Source organism: Gopherus flavomarginatus, chromosome 11, assembly GCF_025201925.1.
Source record: "Gopherus flavomarginatus isolate rGopFla2 chromosome 11, rGopFla2.mat.asm, whole genome shotgun sequence".
NCBI classification, from domain to species: Eukaryota; Metazoa; Chordata; order Testudines; family Testudinidae; genus Gopherus; species Gopherus flavomarginatus.
Window position 1 is genome coordinate 5,934,787 of NC_066627.1, and position 20,740 is coordinate 5,955,526.

Genomic DNA, 20,740 nt, shown 5'->3' on the forward strand with positions numbered 1-20,740 from the left:
AAGATTTAGAAAACTTGCCTTAGAGTGAGACACTCAGGGAGGTCATTCTGAACCTTAACAAAGAGAAGGTTACCTGGTTCCTTGATGACAGGCTCTAAATATCTAGAGGCAATAGTTAACAATGGGCTCTTCAATCTAGCAGAAGACGGTCTAAGAGATCCAATGGCTGGAGGTTGAAGCTTGAAAAATTCAGACTGGAAATAATGTGCAAACGTTTAAGAGTGAAAGTAATTAACCATTGGAACAATTTACCAAGAGTCCGGCACAGCTGATTTTTGAATTAAGATTGGGTGTTTTTCTACGGGACCTGCTCTAGGAATTCTTTTGGGGGAGGCCCATGGCCGGTGTAGGACAGGAGCTCAGACTAGATGATCACAACGATCACTTCTGGCCTTGGAAGCCATGAATTCTTCTCAACTGCCCCCCGCCCTGAGTGTGGACGTGAGCTGGGAGGAGAAATGTGGGTCAGAGAGACCAGATCCCCCCATCTGTGATAGCCTCATTTCCCGCAGACCCCTTGATAAGATGGGAGGAATAATGTGTCTGATTCTCAATGCCCTTGAGCCAGCCAATCCCCTTGCCCAGGGCAGACAGGGGCCAGCATCCCCAAAGGGGAAAGATCCCATGTCCCATTCTCTGCTCCCCTGAGCCAGACAGTTCCCACACCTCCTAGAGATGAAAGAGATGAAAACTGGTTCTGACATAGCATGGGGGGGGCACTAAGGAGATATTGAGAGACAGAAGCTTATGTGTATGGGGATAGGTGTGTTAAGAGACACAGATTAGTTAGCTAGATAGATATAGTTTGATGGAGGGATGGGGATGGGAAGAAGCAGATCAATTTCTTTTCACTAGAACTATTTCAAACATGTCCCATTTTTGTCCCAGAATTTGAACCTCAGGAGCCTACACAGCCAATTGTTCAGGCTTCTTTTCTCCTTGTAGTTCCCTTTCTGTCCCAGCAGGCAGGGACTCCTCCAGCCCTGAGGGGGTTAATTCCCCCCGGCACCCGCCAGATCCTTCTTCTGCGTGAAATCACTGAACCCAGGTGTCCTGGGTCCAAGCCTAGTGCATTAACCACAAGCCCAGCCTTCCCCTGTAGGGACCAATTCCCTCCTGGCCATGGCAGATGCAGCAGCTACTCTGGATTTCACGGCTCGGGTTCACTCTTTTTTGTAACTTCATTTTATTCATTGCTGGCTACGAAGCAGGGAGTAAAATGCAGCAGGCCACTCAGCAGGGCAGGGGAAGTGGGAAGGGGAGGATCAGCGCTAATGTTTGATCTGCAATCAGTTAAACGTAGTGGTCGCTGTGTTGCCTTCCCACTGTCATTGCTGGCACCGGGAACAGGAGTGTCTGGAACAGCAGGTGGCCACACAGGGGGAACAAACCCATGGGAAAGGCCCAGTGAGGACAGGGCAGGCTTCAGTTTCAACAGGATTTACAGGTTGAGGTAAGAATGAGGATCTCCCATGAACCGTCACTTTACCCGCTGACGCGGAGGAGAGCTACTAACCTTTGAGTCCAGGGTTCAACTCGAGTCTGTTACCTGGGAGGAAATAACTCAGCTGTTTCCCCAGCAAAGAGGTAGTCTAAGGGTTGGGATTTCCAAGGAAGGCAATGAGAGCTGGCCTCAAACCTGGCTTCTAACTCCTCTAGGCTCCCTACCTTGATGCTCATGGGTTGGGGGCTGCCTGAGGGTAACAAAGGCTGGGGGAGGGGGCTCAGCCTAGCGGGGCTCCACCCCTCTGCAAAGCAGCCCTACGTCTTTTGGTCTCTCCAATGGACAGAAGTGGGGCAGCTCTGGCCTGTGCAGTGATTCCCGGCTCTGCTCAGGGCTCCAGCATCCTCATCATCTTCTCTATCCAGGGGATGAAAGTGGAGACTCTTGTGTACACTCCAGGGGAGGCGCTCTTTTGGGATCCCCAGGAAACGATGCCCTGGGCTCTTTTCCCACACACCAGGGGGCCCCCAGAGTCTCCCTGAAAAATTAAACAAGTCACAGTTGGAGAACAGCTCAGTGAGTCGTTTCCTGCTGATGTGCAGCTCAGTGATACCCCTGGTGCAGCTGGTCCCAGTGTCACCCCACAATGTCCACCCAGCTCTCCTGGAACCCCACAGCCCAGCTGGTCTAAACACCCCACCCACTCCCCTGTCCAGCTGCCTTCCCCTGAGACAAGACCAGTTCTTTTCACATTCATTTGTACAGCACCAAGCACAGTCGGGCCTGATCCCCTATTGGCTGCTCATAGGCCCAACTGCAACACCAAAAGCCTCATTCATAATAACGATTTATCAAGGGAGCTTGAAGCCAGAACGAGATTCACCATAAAAGAGGCTTTGCCCTTCTTCAGATCGCCCACACACATCATGGTGGAAGCATCATAGTCATAGTAGGTCACATCAGGATTCTTCAGACACACGTCATCCTTCAGCACCTTCAAATTCGCCTCCTGGAGTGTGGTGGCTGGGGCCGATTTACTCTGTCTGCTGGTGCGGCCCCAGCCAGCGACACTGCATTTGGTCCCTGGCTTCACTCTCTTGTTGGTGCGTGGCAGGGGGATGGTTTTCACCCATTTATTCAGCTTCACTGTCTCTGCTAGCTGAGCGACAAGAATGATGAACATCAATGTGAGGGTCATGCTCATGGACACTCATCCGCACCCTGTTCCCAGCAAAATCCCTTGACCATGCGGTCACTGGGGACAGGGTGATGGGCTGAGGTGGTGCCTGCAGCAATGTGAGGTCACTGGGGGTGGGGTGATGGGATGGGGGCGGTGCCTGCAGCAGTGTGAGGTCACTGGGGGTGGGGTGATGGGAAGGGGCGGAGCCTGCAACAGTGTGTGATCACTGGAGGAGGGGCGCTGGGATGGGGGCAGTACCTGCAGCAGTGTGAGGTCACTGGAAGAGGGGCAATGGGATGTGGTGGTACCTGCAGCAGTGTGAGGTCACTGGAGGAGGGGCGCTGGGATGGGGGCAGTACCTGCAGCAGTGTGAGGTCACTGGAAGAGGGGCAATGGGATGTGGTGGTACCTGCAGCAGTGTGAGGTCACTGGAGGAGGGGCGCTGGGATGGGGGCAGTACCTGCAGCAGTGTGAGGTCACTGGAAGAGGGGCGATGGGATGGGGGTGGTACCTGCAGCAGCATGATGTCATTGTTAGTGGTCTCATTGTCATATTGTGGGTGGAGGATCTGGCGACGGACAGGGATCTCTTGTTGGCTCTGTTCCTGTTCCCTAATGTTATGGGCTCCCAGCTTGACAGTGATCTTGCTGTAAAAACCAAGAGCAACCCATAGGGCATCAATTGCAGGAGCATATGTGAGGTGAGGTGTGGGCACCTGTCAGTCTGATTCACGAACAGTGACATGGATGGGGCAGGGCACCCTGGGGCTGTCCCCCTGAGCTGCTTCACTTCCTCCTTGTTCTCCAGGACCATGGGTCTCATCTCCCCTGCACCCTGGAGAACAATCCCTGCCTAGATCCATATGGGGTCTATGCTCCGCTTCCCCCAGTCCAGAGCCCTGCAGAGCTGTCCTGGGGCTGTGAGCCCCTCCTTGCCTCGATCTGGGCAATGGGCCAGAACCCAGCTGGTGTCAGTGGCCGTAGCTCCACTGATTTACCCATCGTTCGATCTGGCCCATGGTTTGCAGAAGACCCTAGAGACACACTGATGCCCCCTGAGCAGATCAGATCCCTGGGCTCTGCTCTCCCAGCCTCTCCTACTAACTGCTCCTTCCCTGCAACCCACAACGGCACCAGAGCTCCCGGCTCCCCCATCACCCACTAACCCCGACCTGCCCTGACATCCCCAGCACAGAGGCGCGTACTCTCCCTTGCAGTGAGCGGCCGTCAGCACGAAGTTCTTCGACACCAGGAACCCTCCACATATTTTTATATACTGTCCATCTCGTATTTGCAGATAGGCCATGTAGGGTCTGGAGTGGGACTTGGCATTTTTTCCTCCAATGATCTCACCTGCAGGGGGAGACCAGGTTCATCTAAAGAATCTCATCATCTCCCTGGGCCAGTCTGGGACCGAGCTCCCCATCCCAAAGGGGAGTCTCCACAACATCATCTTACCCCCTCTGCTGCTCTCCCTGGGGGATCTCTGTGCCTGGAACCCTACCCCCTGCTCAGCTCTGCCCCACACTGGACACCCCGTGGGGCTGGAGGGTAAATCTACAGCTTTGAAGTCTCTGGATGGACAAACAGTGCCAAATGCACTGGGAGTGGGTCAGTTATTGCCCTACCTTGAGCTAACGGCTTTAGGGGCCAACCGCACCCCGGCTTATGCCTCACTACTGGGTGAGGAATGGGACACAGGGTCTGTTGCTCGGTGCTGAGCTGCTCGGTGCTGTTGTCGCCTTTTTTGCCCTTTCCAAGCTCTTCCTTACGTGGGCAGTGGGTGACACTGATTGATATCAGTGCTGGGGGAGACACCATGCCTGGATCCCCCCCTGACATTCTGTACCCCTGTGTTAAACCCATTACAGGATGGAGATAAACTCTGCACCAAGCATGCCTTGGGAGGGCTCTCTCACCACGTTTCTGCAATCTTACTGGCTGAGTTACTTTCAGTCAGGATCCATCCCCCATGCTGCTTCCTTTGTACTTCCGGTGTTGTGTGTGCCGTGGATAGAGAGAAAGGGAGAGGTCATGTGGGAGGGGAGGGGTCTGCTCCCCTTCTTATAAGACTTTCTTCTTCAAGAATCATCTCCATCTGGGATTGATAAGACAGAAAGTCTGCGCAGACAGTAACACTGAGCTGTTTCTTTGTCAATGTCAAGGTTCCTTCCCCACTCTGAACTTTAGGGTGCAGATGTGGGGACCTGCATGGACACTTCTAAGCTTAATTACTAGCTTAGATCTGGTATCGCTGCCACCACCCCCAAGGATCCCCTTTTCCCCTGGGTAGTGTTGAGGGACTTCACCAATTCCCTGGTGAACACAGATCCAAACCCCTTGGATCTTAAAACAGGGAGAAATTAACCATCCCCGCTCCTTTCCCCCCACCAGTCCATGCTGAGTCCAGATCCAATCCCTTTGGATCTAAAAAAACAAGGAAAAATCAATCAGGTATTAAGAAAAAAGGCTTTTAATTAAAGAAAAGAAAGGTAAAAGAAAACCCTCTGGGAGAGATTAGCATACCAGCTACACTCACAGACAACAGATTCAAAACACAGAGGATGTTCCTCTGAGCACAAATTTAGTTACACAAAAAAAAAAATACTCAAATACCCAATTTGATTCTACCTTAATTTGAATAAGACAGCCTACAAAGAAATAAACATAAACCTATTTATTCCTTTCTAAAACTTACTACTCTGATCAGAGGCTGGTTCCTTGATCTTTTTCACTCTGGCTGAAACTGAAAACTCTCGAACAAAGGAAAAGCTTCCCTCTTTCCTTTTGAAATGTCTTGTTCCCCCATTGGTTCCTCTGGTCAGGTGTTAGCTAGGCTAGGTGAACTTTTTAACCCTTTACAGGTAAAAGAAGCATTAACCCTTAACCATCTGTTTATGACAGTCAAGATGTAAATTTTTCACCCACATCTTTCCTGCCCAAGAATGGCCACTTAACCAGGTGATAGTCCATTTAATTACATTTACTCCTGGTTGAGGCATTGGCTAGCTATTTGTGTCTAGAGAACTGGTTTGTGGTTGTCCCCCAGACTTGAAACATGTCTGAGTAACTCCATGCAATAAAATAGTATAACTTTACATGCCACACATATTTTACCAGAACAATAATGATCAGCAAATTATGAGTTTTCAGATAACTCACAAGGCACGCTTTGTGTAAAATTTAACATAGTCTTGTAAAAGTAGTGAATATATGGGTACAGATTGTCACAGACCCCTAGACACCACCCACTGACCCCAATCCCTGAGACCCTCCCATTCACCCCAATGTCCCAGAGACCCTAATCCCAGCTGTACTTACCAGCCCAAGCCCCGCGGAATAGGAGAAAGGCCATGGGGAGCAGGAGCAAGTTCTGGGCCTGCATGTTTGGAGTCAGTGCAGGGACGGTGAATCTGCCTCAGGCCTGCAGGCTTTATAGACTCAGCTTGGAGGGGATTGGGGGTGGGGAGGCAGGAAACCTCAGGTTCGCCCACACACTCATCTAAATGCAGGGCTCAGGCATCTCAATTTCCAACCACAGCCAACTACATGAGCTAGGGGGAAAGATAGGCCATGTGTAAGTCGGGGATCCTGCACAGCTGGCTGGATCCTGCATGGCTAGGTCCCTGCACAGCTGGGTGGATGATGCACCGCTGGATGGAGAAGACACCGCTGGGTACTTCTGGGATTCAAACTCACCTGGCTCCATCCTTGCCCAGCTCCCTGCCCTTGTGTCTGTGATAGGGGCTGTGGGTGGCAGTGACTGATCTCAAGTGGCTGATAGGAATGTGGCCCTTTGATCTTTCTCATATTGGCCCAGCTGTGAGCAGGGTCTGGGCAAACCAGCTATTAGCTCTGATCACAGCACCCACAGTGGGAAGGTTTCTGACAAGCCCCTCCACCTTCGAGGAGTCTGTGACCACATGAAGGGGATGTGGTAGCATCTGTGCTCCCTTACAGCTGGGAGCTATGACTGTGCAGCACCAGATAGGAAATGACACAGCAGAGCCAGCAATATAACCCAGGTGTCCTGGCTCCCACCCCTCCCCCCTTCCTCCCTTAACTGCTAGACCCCACAATCCTCCCAGAGCCAGGGACAGGGCACAGGAGACTTGGTCCCCACCCCCCTCCTCTTCCCCTTCTCTAACCATTAGACCCCACTCCCCTCACATTGCCAGGGATAGAACGGAGGAGTCCTGGGCCCGGTGCCAGTGTTCCCTCTCATTTTTCCCACCCCTCTGCCGAATGAATGTTCTTATGTGCACCAGTATGGAGGTGAGGTGTGCCACGACCCTTTGTACTGGTGCACATAGCAATGTTCACGTGGCGGGAGAGGGGACAAAGATTTCTGAGTGCGGGAGGGGGCTCAGGCCTGAGGCACAGGGTTGGGGTGCAAGGGTGTGAGGGCTCCGACTGGGGGTGCAGGCTCCAGGGTGGGGCTGGGGATGAGGGGTTTGGAGTGAAGGGCGGTGCTCTGGGGCTACCGCGAGGAGAGAGGACTCCCCCCAGCGCTCTCCTCACAGCAGCACCCGGGGGGGCAGGGAGGCGCCTCCCTCCACCATGGCAGATCCAGGGCTGGGGCTGCAGGAAAGGCGCCCCTCCCCGGCCCTGGCAGGTTTCAACTGGGGCGGGGTTGGAGCAGGGGGAGGGTTGCAGATCCTGGTGCCCCAGTCGCAGTAGCTCTGGGCTGCCCCGGCCCTGGCTGAGTTCAGGCCAGGGCAGGGGCACTCTGGACTCGGCTGGGTTCAGGTTGTGGCAGAGTTGTACCCAGGGGAGGGGCACCCCGCCAGTGGCAGGTCCAGGCCGGCGCTGGGTTCCAGCCACTCCTCCCCCACCCATGGCTCATTGGAGAACAGGCTAGGTTGGAGCTGGGGGAGGGGAGTCTCTCCCCTGGCTGAGGCATGTCCCCGGGCAGCAGGGCCGTCCTTAGGCATAGGCAACATAGGCAGCTGTGTAGGGCACCTGAAAATTTGGGGCACCACTGGGTCTTAGTGTCCACCCTTTTGTTTTCCTATCCCTGTTTTGACCCTTCCTGCAGGCTCCCACAGATGGCTGCTCTAGCCTGGTGAGTCTTCCTTGGGAGGGAATCTAGTAGTTAAAAGTGAAAAAACCTCCAGCCTGCCAGACCTATTAGCACAACATTGCAACTGTTAAAGAGACATTCAAGGGGTAATAAAGCCATTTAACAGGCATTTGCCAACCCCAAGGTATATACTGACAGGTTTCAGAGTGGTAGTCCTGTTACTCTGTATCAGCAAAAACAAGGACGAGTCCTTGTGTCACCTCAAAGACTAAACAATTATTTGGGCATAAGCTTTTGTGGACTAGAACCCATTTCATCAGATGTCCACGAAAGCTTATGCCCAAATAAATTTTTGTACTGTCAGTTTCTGACTTTGCTGACAAAAACAGTTGTGCATTAATGTAATATTTACACAGAACATGTCAGTCTACAGGACCTTAGTTTAAAATTTGCTTTAAAAATATTTCATTAGTGAGCTGGTGAAGATTATAAAATCACATTTCTAAAAAATGCTTGCATAGAGTTTTAGATGCACAATCATCTTTAGCCTTAAATGTGTGGATCTTCACACATAGTTTTTTAAATAAATCCTTCAAAAGACTTCCCTTATCTAAAATACACATTTTAATTACTATAGTTAAAAAAAAAGTGCTTCCAAGTCTTCCTGTCCTTTCTGTCCATCCCTTCACCACCTCTCCCTCCACTCCGCACTGAAGAGAGCCCTTAAAGGGACAATAGTCCTTCCCTTCCAGATAGCTGGACAAAGAGTTCCCTTTCTTTACTTCTGACTATCTGACAAACTAGTTTTAAAAGAACCCTCCAGCAAAATCAGTACCTTAGTAAGACAAAATCCTTGTTATACCTAAAATCTTTGGAAACATTGTTTTAAAGTTGGTGAAATTTCATAACCATGTCTCTTGTTATGGAGATCACACAAAGTAAATTACTGTTCCCTTTTTCTAAAAGCAATGAACATTGTTATGAACACACTAAATCTCTCTGATTAAATTTAAAAGAATGTCTTTGTTTCAGTGAGTTAAATATGTAGTAATCTGGAATGCTGGCTTAAGATTTGAGTACATTTAAAATATAAATTCAACTTAGAAATACTGATGAAGAAAATGTAAAACAGAGAAGAGCTGCATCATGTATTCCATTATATGTAATGTTGTATTCAGCAGGACAGCTGACTCACCCTTACTATGAAGTTTTTGCAAATAAATCTCTGACAAACTTCAGGGCATATCAAAAAACCTGTGACTGACATTTTTTATTCCCAAATTTTAGTGCTTTTAATTAGGTACTTTCTTCATGTCCATTCTGCATGAGGGAGAGTGCATGGAAGTCTCTGCGGGGATCTCCGCCACCATGAGGCAGGCTGGGCATCTCATTATCCTTTGCTGTCAAGTCCCTCCTCCCCCTCCCCCACCAGGCTGTGAGCTTGGGCTGCCATCTGGCATAGGGGCACCAGTTTAATAATACTGTGTAGGGCCCCATAAATCCTAAGGATGGCCCTGCCTACGGTTAATGGTCTTGGGGTGACCCTCCAGAGAATCTCATGTCTTGGGAATGGCCCATTCATGCAGGAGTGAGCTGGCAGCCCTCACCCCACCCCCCAGCTAGCCAGTGGTGGACACTGTGTGACACTGGCAGACCCTGGCAGCTGGCAGTAACTGAGAACTAACAAACTCATAGCTGGAGACCAGACTGTTCACCCGTGTGTTAGTTTCACCCAAAATAGGGACGAGTCTTTCAAGAAAGTATTTAGTGTTCAGGCTCTATGAAATGCTCAGAAGTACCTCCCTGCATTGATCTCGCATGCAGTCTCTGTGCTCCAGGCTATAAGGAAAGATGTACATTTTGCTTTATAACACCAAAATGTTTGCTTTAAACATGAGCACCCGGGCACTGGAATTTTCCCTCCACCCCCACCCCACACATCCAGAAGGATGATCAAAATCAGATGGGCCATCACGGGCCATCACATTAAAAAGGATTTTTGAATGGACCTCTTGCTAATGGAAAATGCTGCCTGCAAAAAAGTACTGTGGGTTTGAATGTTGAATGGAGTACATAAAAGGAAGCCACTGGTCAATTTTTTCACCAACAGAGACACTTTCCTTAATTGTGTCTTTCTGGGCGTCTAGTAAAGTCATCTGCAACAATTCCTAGTCCTAGGGGAATTCTTTGCCAAAAAAAAAGTGCCAAAAAATTAAAATTTCTGCACAAAATATATTAAAATTCTGCAAAAATGTTGTATATTTTATTTGTCATAATAAAACAATATATTCATGCCAGTTTTAATTATTTTGGTAACTTATTTCAAAATATCTGTTAGCCAGTATGTCTGTAAAAATACAGAGGAAAAAAGGATTCTGGTAAATTCCTTACTAAGCATATTAATATGGAACTTTTTTTCCCTATTAATATGGAACTTTTTTTCCCACAGAAAATACACACTGCAACAGAAGCGCTGCAGTTCTGCCTTTTGCCCACAAAAGGCCGCTGTGGCAACAGGTTTCAGAGGGGGAGCCATGTTAGTCTGTATTCACAAAAACAACAAGGATTCTGGTGGCAGCTTAAAGACTAAGAGATTTGTTTGGGCATAAACTTTCGTGGGTAAAAAACCCACTTCTTCAGATGCATGGAGTGAAAATTACAGATACAGCATAAATATTTATTAGCACAGGAAGAAAAGGGAGTTACCTTACAAGCAGAGAACCAATGCTGAAGGCCAATTTAGTTAGGGTGGATGTTGTCCATTCCCAATAACTGATGAGCAGGGAAAATTGCTTTTGTAGTGAGCCAACCACACCTAGTCCCTATTCAAGCCCAAACTGATGGTGTTAAGTTTGCAAATGAATTGTAGCTCAGCAGTTTCTCTTTTAAGTCTTTCTGAAGTCTTTTTTGGTGAAGTATGGCTCCTTTTAAATCTGTTATTGAATGTCCAGGGAGACTGAAGTGTTCTCCTACTGCCTTTTGTGTGTTACCATTCCTGATGTCCGATTTGTGTCCATTTATTCTTTTACGTAGAGACTGTCCCGTTTGACAATGTACATGGCAGAGGGGCATTGCTGGCACATGATGGTGTATATCACATTAGCAGATGTGCAGGTGAATGAGTCCCTGATGGTTTGGCTGGTGTGGCTGGGTCCTATGATGGTGTCGCTAGTGTAGATATGGGGACAGAGAAGGCAACAGGGTTTGTTACAGGGATTGGTTCCTGGTTTAGTGTTTCTGTGGAGTGGTGCGTAGTTGCTGATGAGTATTTGCTTCAGGTTGGCGGGCTGTCTGTTAGTGAGGACTGGCCTGCCTCCCAAGGTCTGTGAGAGTGAGGGATCGTTTTCCAGGATAGGTTGTAGATCATTGATGATGTGCTGGACAGGTTTTACCTGGGGGCTGTATGTGATGTCCATGGCAATCTGTTATTTTCCTTGTTGGGCCTGTCCTGTAGTAGGTGATTTCTGGGTACCTGTCTTGCTCTGTCAGTCTGTTTCCTCACTTCCCCAGGTGGTTATTGTAGTTTTAAGAATGCTTGATAAAGATCTTGTAGTGTTTGTCTCTATCTGAGGGATTGGAGCAAATGCAGTTGTGTCTTAAGGCTTGGCTGTAGACAATGGATCGTCTGATGTGTCCTTCTGAGCTACAATTCATTTGCAAACTTAACACTGTTTGCAATCTTCACTCCCCAGATGCTCATAACCCTGTGGTTCTCCTGTACATGCATTAGCATGCCTCCGAGATCAGGACTCCCATTGTGCTGGGTGCTGCACAGACCTCGACTGAGATCAGAGTCCCCCATTGTGCTAGGCGCTGCACAGACTCACAATCCCTGCCCCAAAGCATGTCTAATTCAAACAGACACAGGTAGAATCATTTTTCTCAGTTTACAAATGGGGAAACTGAGGCCCAGGGAGATTGTTCCCATCAGCACTCCATGAAACTCCCAATTCCAGGGACAAGCCCAATGTCCCCACAGGGAGCCTGTGTTGAGATGGGAAATTATCTTGAGGCCAAGCCCTGTGCCTTCGCCCCATGGCCGGACTCCCTGTCTGGGGCAGGGTTTGACAGTGGGATCCCAAAGGATCCTGTGGGGACTGGGCCACTCAACCCCAACCACACCCAGCAGAGGCTGCAGGGTTCAATACAGCCCCCTTGTCCCCAACAGGAGCAGGGGAGAGACCTGCCCAAAGCTGCCCCTGCCAGGTGAGGTCCCTGCACCCCAGGGGCTCTGCTTCCCCTCCTCCAGCTCACCTACCTGAGAGCCAGGAGGCAGGAGAAAGGCCACAGGAAGCAGGCCCAGGATCAAGAGCTGCATTGTCAGAGCCATCCAGGGATGGGCATGGAGCCTCTGCTAGCCCCTGGGGGTTATATGGACCAGAACTGGGAGGGGGGCAGGGCCTGGGAATCACAGGGGCATGTACACTCCTGCCTGGAAATTCCCATCCTAGATGATCCAGGAGAAGAGATACCCATTGGGGAAGCCTCAGGTCACAGCCCCATCCACATTGTGTGTGTCGGAGGGGGAGGTTCCTTTCTTGCTCGGGTGTTCACTAGGCCTAGCTGGGGATGTGGCTAACACTGCTCAGCCCTACTACAGGTGTAAGAAACACCCCTGAGCTTTTCTGCACTGAGATACCCAGACCAATTAATTTCAAGGCCTGGAGGGACCATTGTCCCTCCCCTGCACACTGCTCTGGGGTGGTACAGGGGGACACCAGACCAAACCACCTCCACCTCTTGGAATTTCTTGTGACTGCAGGAAGCTCTGTGGTTGTTGCCTTCAGAGTCCAGCTCTGAAGGCAGCACAGAAGTGAGAGTGGAAATCCCATGACCTCCCTACAACAGGCTCCCAGAAAGGCTGTGTACTGGGTGCTGGGTATGACCCTGTTAACTGAGAAGCCCCAGAGCTGAGTGAATCTCAGTGTCTGAGGAACTACTGAGGGGTGTGGTCTAATCTCTGAGTCTGTGCTGGACCTGAACTGGAGAGTCTAGCTCAGCAAGAGAGAGTTGAGGGGTGCCCATTCTGTCAGGGGGGTTATTCTGGTATCCCAGCACATCAAGGGATAGTCTCAAGGGGGTCTCTGTGACTGAACCTGTCGGGGGGCACCAGCTGGGGTGGAATGGGAATAGGGCCTTTCCCCTCTGAGGGGCGCCAGCTCCAATACACAGCTTTCTATTTTTTTTAATTTTTTTTTTGCCCCATCCTATAGGATTTAATAGAGAGAATCTGATTCCTGCTCCATAATCCCATAAAATAGTCCAAAAAATCCCAGAGACTCACAGGGGTTTTATCCCAACATGTACAAACTGCTTCCCCCACTCCCAATCCATTCTGATACCAATCTGTTCATAGCATTGTTCTAAGAGTAATGAAGATAATCTGCATTTCAGAACCAAAGCCTAGTTAGCCAATGGCTGGTCTAGCCAGGCAAAGAGCCAGCAAAATGGGTGCATCCTTTAATGCTGGTTCTGCAGAATGTTCTGGATCCAGGGAATGAATTTGGAAAGTCTTGTGAACACACTTAGTTTGTAGAAAATCACAACATATGAAGCGATGCCCTGGACTACTCCCTCAGACACCAAAGGGTCACCAGAATCACCCTGGGATTGAGAATAACCGCAGTTACATCTTGAACATCTCTAGCACCACTTTTCATCTGCAGATCTGATTGCATCAGAGAAGAGAAGGTTTAAATATTGTACAAGAAATATCTTTTGTGTAAAGAAAACAGCCTTTCTTAAACTTTGGCAACTTCAGGAAAAATGTTTGCTGTGTTGAAGTGTTTCCTTTTTTGTCTGAGTCGCACTAGTAGGGTTGGGAAGACTCTGGTAGAGTTGGGTTTGGGTTGGGTAGGATTTTAAATGGGTAGAATTTAAGATAGGTTGAGGTTGTGTTGGATAGAATTGGGTAGGATTTGAATTGGATGGATGTGGGTAGGGATGAGTCTGGATAGAATTTAGTAGGATGAGGTTATGTTGGGTAGAGCTGGATAGGACAGTAGTTAAATTAAGTAGAGATTAGGTAGTGTTGGGTAGACTTGGAATTGGGGATAGTTGTGCAGGACAGGGGTTAAGTGTGATATAGTTTAGTTAGGATTGTGTTGCATGCGGTTTGAGTTTGAGGAAGAATTGTGCTGGGTATTGTTTGAGCTTTAGCTAGCATTAGGTTGGGCTGTGTTGGGTTGAGGTAGGATTGGTAGGGTTGTGTTAAGTGGAGTTTGAGTTTGGGTAAGTTTGGAAAAGGTTTTATAGAGTGGGGTTTGAATTTGGGATAGAGTTGATGGGATTGTATTGGCCAGGATTTGAGTTTCGGGTAAGGTTGGTAGGTTTGTGTTGGGGGGCAGGGGGTTGAGTTTGAGATAGAGTTGATTAGGGTGGGTTTTGAGATTGGAGTAGAGTTGATACAGTTGTCTTGTCCATAGCTTGAGTTACGATAGGATTGATAGGCTTGTGTTGAGGAATGTGGGGGTTGAATTTGGGGAAGGGTTGGGTAAGGTTGTATTGAGTGGGATTTGAGTTTGAGATAGAGTTAGTAGGATTATGAGGCCAGGGTTTGTTTGGAGTGGGTTTGGGTAGAGTTGGGGCGGGGGTTGAGATTAAGCTAGAGGTGGTACGGTTGTACTGGGTGGGTTTTGAGATGAAGGAACCTCAATAACCAGGTGTAATAAAGGATCTTGCTCAAGCTAGTTGAAGCTGTGCTGAGCTGGTCTCACCATCGCCTCACACCTCTGGGCCAATCTGATGTCTGCATCAACACTCTGTCTCCCAAGCTGGGCTAGGTTGGTGGGGGATCTCTGCACACTTAGATACTTAGCCCTGGAAAGTATCTCCCCATTTCCTCCCAGTAGTGGCCTCCTGGAACCAAGGAGCCTCCAGGTCAGCAAGATACTTACCTGATAAGGCAGTTTCTCAAAGCCAGGCTTCCCCCACACAGCATCATTGGGTTGTTATATCCAGGATACAGCTCGCACATGTTGTTCTTAATGACTTCCAGGTCCACCTCATGGACCATGTCAGTTCTTCAGTTCCGGCCAGTCCGATCCCACCCAGCCTCCCTGCAAGTGGATCCTGGCCTCACTCTAGTCTTGGTCTTTGGCAAGGGATAAGCCGCATCCAGTTATTCCGCACTGCGCTGTGTGACAGCTGCCATAGACAGGAGGGAAAAGAGGAAAATGGGGACATGTCTAGTGCATGAGTGTGAGGTCATGGAGGTGGAGTGATGGGATGGAGGTGGTACATTCAGCAGCATGATAACATTATTAAGGGTCTTCTTGTCATATTGCAGGTGGGGGACCTGGCGGCGCACGGGGATTTTCTGTTGGCTCCATTCTGGTTTACTAATGTTATGTGCTCCCAGAGTGACAGTGATCTCACTGAAAAAGCAAAAAATTATACATGGGGCATCAGGGGCAGGAGTGTATGTGAGGTGGGGGATGGGAACATGTGGGTCTCACTCATGGACAGTGACTTAGGGCAGCCTGGGCCTCTTAGGCCAAGATCTTGGACTCAGCTGCTGGCCTAGAGAATGTATCCTGCTGGCCTGGAGAATGGCCTGCGATCCAGCCCAGGGCTGGGGACTGGCTAGCTCAGGAGGGTGGGGACTGGGAAATAGGAAAGGGGCCTTTCCCCTCTAGGGGGTGTCAGCTGCAGCACAAACACCTGCCCAGAGACATTGGCCTCCCAGTCTATGACAGCACCAGCCACTTTTGCTGTTCCCTGAGCTCCTTCACTCCCTGTTCTCCTCCCAGCCCCTAGGTCCCAGCTCCCCTGCACCCCGGTGACCCCCGTTCCCAGCTGGATCCACACAGGGGTATATACCCAGCTCCCAGAGCCCTGCAGAGCTGTCCTAGGGTTGTGAGCACCTCCCTGCCCCAATCTGGGCAATGGGCCAGAACCCAGCTGGTGTCAGTGGCCGTAACTCCATTGATTTACCCATCGTTCGATCTGGCCCATGGTTTGCAGAAGACTCTAGAGACACACTGATGCCCCCTGAGCAGATCAGATCCCTGGGCTCTGCTCTCCCAGCCTCTCCTACTAACTGCTCCTTCCCTGCAACCCACAACGGCACCAGAGCTCCCGGCTCCTCCATCACCTGCTAACCCTGGACTGCCCCAACATCCCCAGCACAGAGGCGCGTACTCTCCCTTGCCATGAGCATCCATCAGCACCAAGTTTGGCTTCACCAGGAACCATCCGCATTTCTTTGTACCCTTTCCATGTTGTATTTCCAGATAGGCCATATAGCATCTGGAGTGGACCTTGGCTTCCCGGCTCCTGATGATCTCACCTGTGGGGGAGACCAGGTTTTACAAAGAGCGCCATCGTCTCCCTGGGCCGGGTTGCGACTGAGCTCCCAACCTCAACCCACCCCTGTGATGCTCTTCTTGGGAGATCCCTGTGCCTGGAACCCTGCTTCCTGCTCAGCTCTCCCCCAGGCTGGACACCCCAGGAGACTGGAGGATAAATCTAAAGCTCTGACCTCCCTAGGTGGAGAATCGATGCCAAATGCACTGGGAGTTGGTCAGTAATTGCACTGCCTTAACTTAACGGCTTTGGGGGTGAGGTCATCCCACATTAAGCCAGGCAACCTCCAGACAGGCACTGACAGGGCTCTTGTGAACACTTCTCCTTCTCCATCAGCCCACGGTGACCAGCCAGGGCTGTGCCAAGACCAATCCATGAAATGTTTGGTCCAATGGGAAACTGTGGTTTTTATTAATGGCATTTGTTCTCAGAAAGCCTCTTCTCGAACCTGCCTGAATTATTGTGGGGAAACTGATTCTTTCTTTCCAGTTGTGAATAATATACAGGTGAACATTTTCAGGTTTTGGTCACCGTAAAAGAAACGCTTTGGGCATTTTTCTCAAGGAAAAAAAAACATTTTGTGATCAGCTGTGAAGAAGTCTCCACTCAGGTGGGTGGGTGTCTTGGAAAATTCCAACTTTAACAAATTGTACTTAGACCAAGATAAGGGCCCCCCCATTGTGACAGGCACTGCACTTACCCACAGACCCTGCCCCTAACAGCATCCAGACCTAGGCAGAATCATGCTTCACATTGTACTGATGGGGAAACTGAGGCCCAGAGAGATTCTTTGTAAACCTGCCTAAGGGATTTGGATGCCCATCAGTGATTCTATGGAAGTCTCTGTCCACAGAGATCCTGGGCAGAGCTGGGAACTGGACCCAGATTTCATAGGTCCTAGCCCTGTGCCTTAGTTGGCTGCAGCTGGCCTCCCTGTCTGGGGCACAGACTGGCAGAAGGGACCCAAAGGAACCTATGGGGGCTGTGTCACCCAATCCCTTGGGCTGGTCTAAGAGCCTCAGCTGCATTCAGGGTTGGATTTGTATTTTGGGCACCCCTAGAAGCAGGGATTGGGAACCCCACCAAAACACACCGCTGCGGGCGGTAGAGGTTCCCCCACTACTTTTAACTTTTAATCACAGACCCCCCACTGCTCAGTGCCCCTCACACAGCCCCACCACAACTTCCCAGTCCCCCACACAGACTCCCTAGCATCCAGCACCCAGCACCCCCCACCCCTCACAATCTGCCCAGAGATCCCCCACAATCTGCCCCAGAAAGCCCCTCTCTCAAGCACTCCATGGCCCCTGTGGGAGATGACTCTCTCTGCCGGGCTGAGTGAGGAGTACTCCAGCAGGGCTGCATGTAGCCGTCTTCCTCTCAGACCCACTCCTGCTCTCTAGGGTGACTCAAGCAGATGCCTAATGTGCTTAATGGGAAATCCAGCCCTGGTCGCACTCAGGGTAACATCTGGAGAAATGAAAGCAGTAAATGGTCAGGGATAGTGAAGACATCGGGGCTAAACAGATGGGGGGGCAGCATGTTTCCATTTCATACTTCGTCACTCCATCTTAGTCTGTGGCGTGACCAAAGAGAAAATTGTTTTGGCGACCGAAAACTTACGAACTGTCAGCTGAAAAGTACCAAAAGGTGGGGGAAATGACCAGTTTGCCAAGAAAGATGCTAAAATGTTTGAGGCAAGGAGACACTTTCTGGGAGTTTTTTCATTATCTAGAAAACCCGATTTTCTGTACAAAAACAGTTTGGAGGGGCAGCTTGGCAGCAGCCCTCGCCTGTCACTGGGGGTTGAAGAAGAAGGTGAAACATCATCAGGGGACGTGTCTGTGGCATTCTGGGTGCTATTGGCCCCCAAAGCTGTTAACTCAAGGCAGTGTGGTCACTGACCTGCTCCCAGTGCATTTGGCACTGATTCTCCACCCAGGCAGATGAGAGCTTTAGATTTACCTCAGAGGTGTCCAGTGTACGGGAGAGCTCAGCACGGGGCACAGCTCCTGGTACAAGAATTCCCCAGGGAAAGCATCACAGGGGGAGGGTTGAGGCTGTGGGGACTCTCCTTTGGGATGAGTAGATTGATCTCAGCCTCGCCCAGGGAGAAAATGGGCCTCTTTATATGAATCTGTCCCCACCTCCAGGTGAGATCGTTGGGGGTCGGGAAGCCCAGCCCCATTCCAGACCCTACATGGCCTGTCTGTCTCTATGGCATGGACACAAGAGTTCCTTCTGCAGAGGGTTCCTGGTGTAGGAGAACTTCGTGCTGACGGCCGCTCACTGCAATGGAGAGTAAGCGCCTCCGTGCTGGGGACGTCGGGGCAGGTCGGGGTTAGCAGGTGATGGGGGAACTGGGAGCTCTGGTGTCGTTGTAGGTTGCAGGGAAAGAGCAGTGAGTGCGACAGGCTGGGAGAGCAGATCCCAGAGGTCTGATCTGCTCAGGTGGTGTCGGTGTGTCTCTAGGGGCCTGTGCAAGCCATGGTCCAGCACCAGTGCTGGGTAAATCAATGGAGCTATGCTTGATTGACACCAGCTAGGGGTCTGGCCCCATTGATTCCAGTGGAGCTCCATCCCATTGTCCCAGCTTTGGATGTGGCCCATTGTCCTGACCTGGGCATGGAGGGGCTCACAGGGCTCTGGTCTAGGAGGAGCTGTGTATAGACCCCTGTCTGGATCTAATTGGGGAGGGTCACCAGGCTGCAGGGGAGCTAAGACCCAAGGGCCAGGAGGACAATGGGGAGTGAACGAACTCAGGGAAAGAGCACAAGGGGTGGTAGAGACACTGGCTGGGACCCCAGCACCACTGGGCAGGGGCTTTATGCTGCAACCGGCACCCCCTAGAGGGAAAAGGCCCTGTGTCCCACTGACTGCCCCAGTGAGACAGCCAGTCCTCTGCCCTGAGGTCAGATCAGACCAGCCATGTGTCTAAGGGTATGTACATTATTTCAGGCTGTAAGCTGAGTCCTAGATCTCTTCCTGAGAGCCCCCAAAATAAGTATTTCATGAGTCAGATACACATGGACCCATCCCCACCTCATGTGCGCTGTTGCCTCTAATGCACCATGTGTTCCTCTTGGTTTTACAGCATCATCACTGTTAGGCTGGGAACCCACAACCTTGGGAATTGGGAACACAATTAACAGAGGATCCCTATCCGTCGCTCGGTCCCCTACCCGCAATACAACAAAGTGACCACTAACAATGACATCATGCTGCTGCAGGTACTGCCCCCATCCCATCACCCCGCCCCCCAATGACTTCACGCTGCTGCAGGTACCGCCCCATCCCATCACCCCATCCCCAGTGACCTCACACTGCTGCAGGTACCACCCCATCCCCAGTGACCTCACACTGCTGCAGGTACCGCCCCTATCCCATCACCCTATCCCCAGTGACCTCACTCTGCTGCAGGTACCACCTCATCCCATCACCCTATCCCCAGTGACCTCACACTGCTGCAGGTACCACCCCATCCCCAGTGACCTCACACTGCTGCAGGTACCGCCCCCATCCCATCACCCCACCCCTTGTGACCTCACTCTGCTGCAGGTACCACCCCATCCCATCACCCCATCCCCAGTGACCTCACACTGCTGCAGGTACCGCCCCATCCCCAGTGACCTCACACTGCTGCAGGTACCACCCCATCCCCAGTGACCTCACACTGCTGCAGGTATCGTCCCCATCCCATCATCCCACCCCTTGTGACCTCATACTGCTGCAGGTACCACCCCATCCCCAGTGACCTCACACTGCTGCAGGTATCGTCCTCATCCCATCACCCCACCCCTTGTGACCTCATACTGCTGCAGGCACCACCCCCATCCCATCACCCTGCCTGCAGTGACCTCACTCTACTGCAGGTAGCACCCTCATCCCATCACCCCACCCCCAGTGACTCACACTGCTGCAGGTAGCACCCCCATCCCATCACCCCGCCCCCAGTGACCTCAGGGCCTTGCATTGGCTCTAATTTCCCTCTTCTTGGATTGGAACGTCTCTGCCCATCGTCGTCTCTGACCTGTGTATTGACCCTGGCCCTTGTGTCCTCTCTTCTTTGTAGCTCGGGCACAAAGCACAGCTCAATGGATATGTCAGGCGCATCCCCTTGCTCCTGCCCCATCAGCAAATGCGTCCAAGAACCGTGTTCAGTGTCTCTGGCTGGGGCCGGACTAGTGCACACAATCAGCTGACCTCAGGCATGCTCCAGGAGATGGACGTGGTGGTGATGCAGGATGCTGCGTGTCCGGGGGATCCTGGTGGGATATACCGTAACTATAACGCCTCCACCATGATGTGTGGGGGGGGCCCGGAAAAGGGCAAAAGTTCTTTCCAGGTAAATCTCCTGCCTTCAAGCTCCCTTGACAAATTGTTATTATTTATGAGCCTGTTGGTGTTGCAGTCGGGTTGCAGAGCGCAGGTCAGAGATCAGTCCCTGCTACGCTCGATGCGTACAGATGAATGGGAAAATAGCTGGTCTTCTCCCAGAGGAGGCAGAGATCAGGTGGTTGCTTGGGATGAGAGGGTGTGATGCTGAGACTGGCTGGGCTTGCGGGGGGTTCTGCTGAGACCTGTTAATTAAATGTCTCTAGTTCTGTTTCGCAGGGTGACTCTGGGGGGCCCCTGGTATGCCAGGGAACAGCCCAGGGCGTCTTCTCTTGGGGATCCGAGGATGGGCCCCCCCCCGAGCAGTGTACACAAAAGTCTCCATCTACATCCCCTAGATATGGGCCACGATGAGGAGGCTGCAGCCCTGAGCCATGCTAGGAATCGCTGCA

At 51.0% G+C, this 20,740-nt stretch overlaps 1 protein-coding gene across 1 annotated transcript; it reads right to left on the reverse strand.

Annotated features, from left to right (window-relative positions):
- Nucleotides 1-1,681: 1,681 nt before the first annotated feature.
- LOC127031563 (granzyme H-like) lies at nt 1,682-6,008 on the reverse strand. The gene is made up of 5 exons (XM_050918494.1): nt 5,945-6,008; nt 3,829-3,976; nt 3,136-3,271; nt 2,328-2,603; nt 1,682-1,982 (listed from the first exon to the last, which is right to left on the reverse strand). The coding sequence occupies exons 1-5, from the start codon at nt 6,006-6,008 to the stop codon at nt 1,833-1,835; spliced, it is 774 nt and encodes a 257-aa protein (XP_050774451.1). The 3' UTR covers nt 1,682-1,832.
- Nucleotides 6,009-20,740: the final 14,732 nt, after the last annotated feature.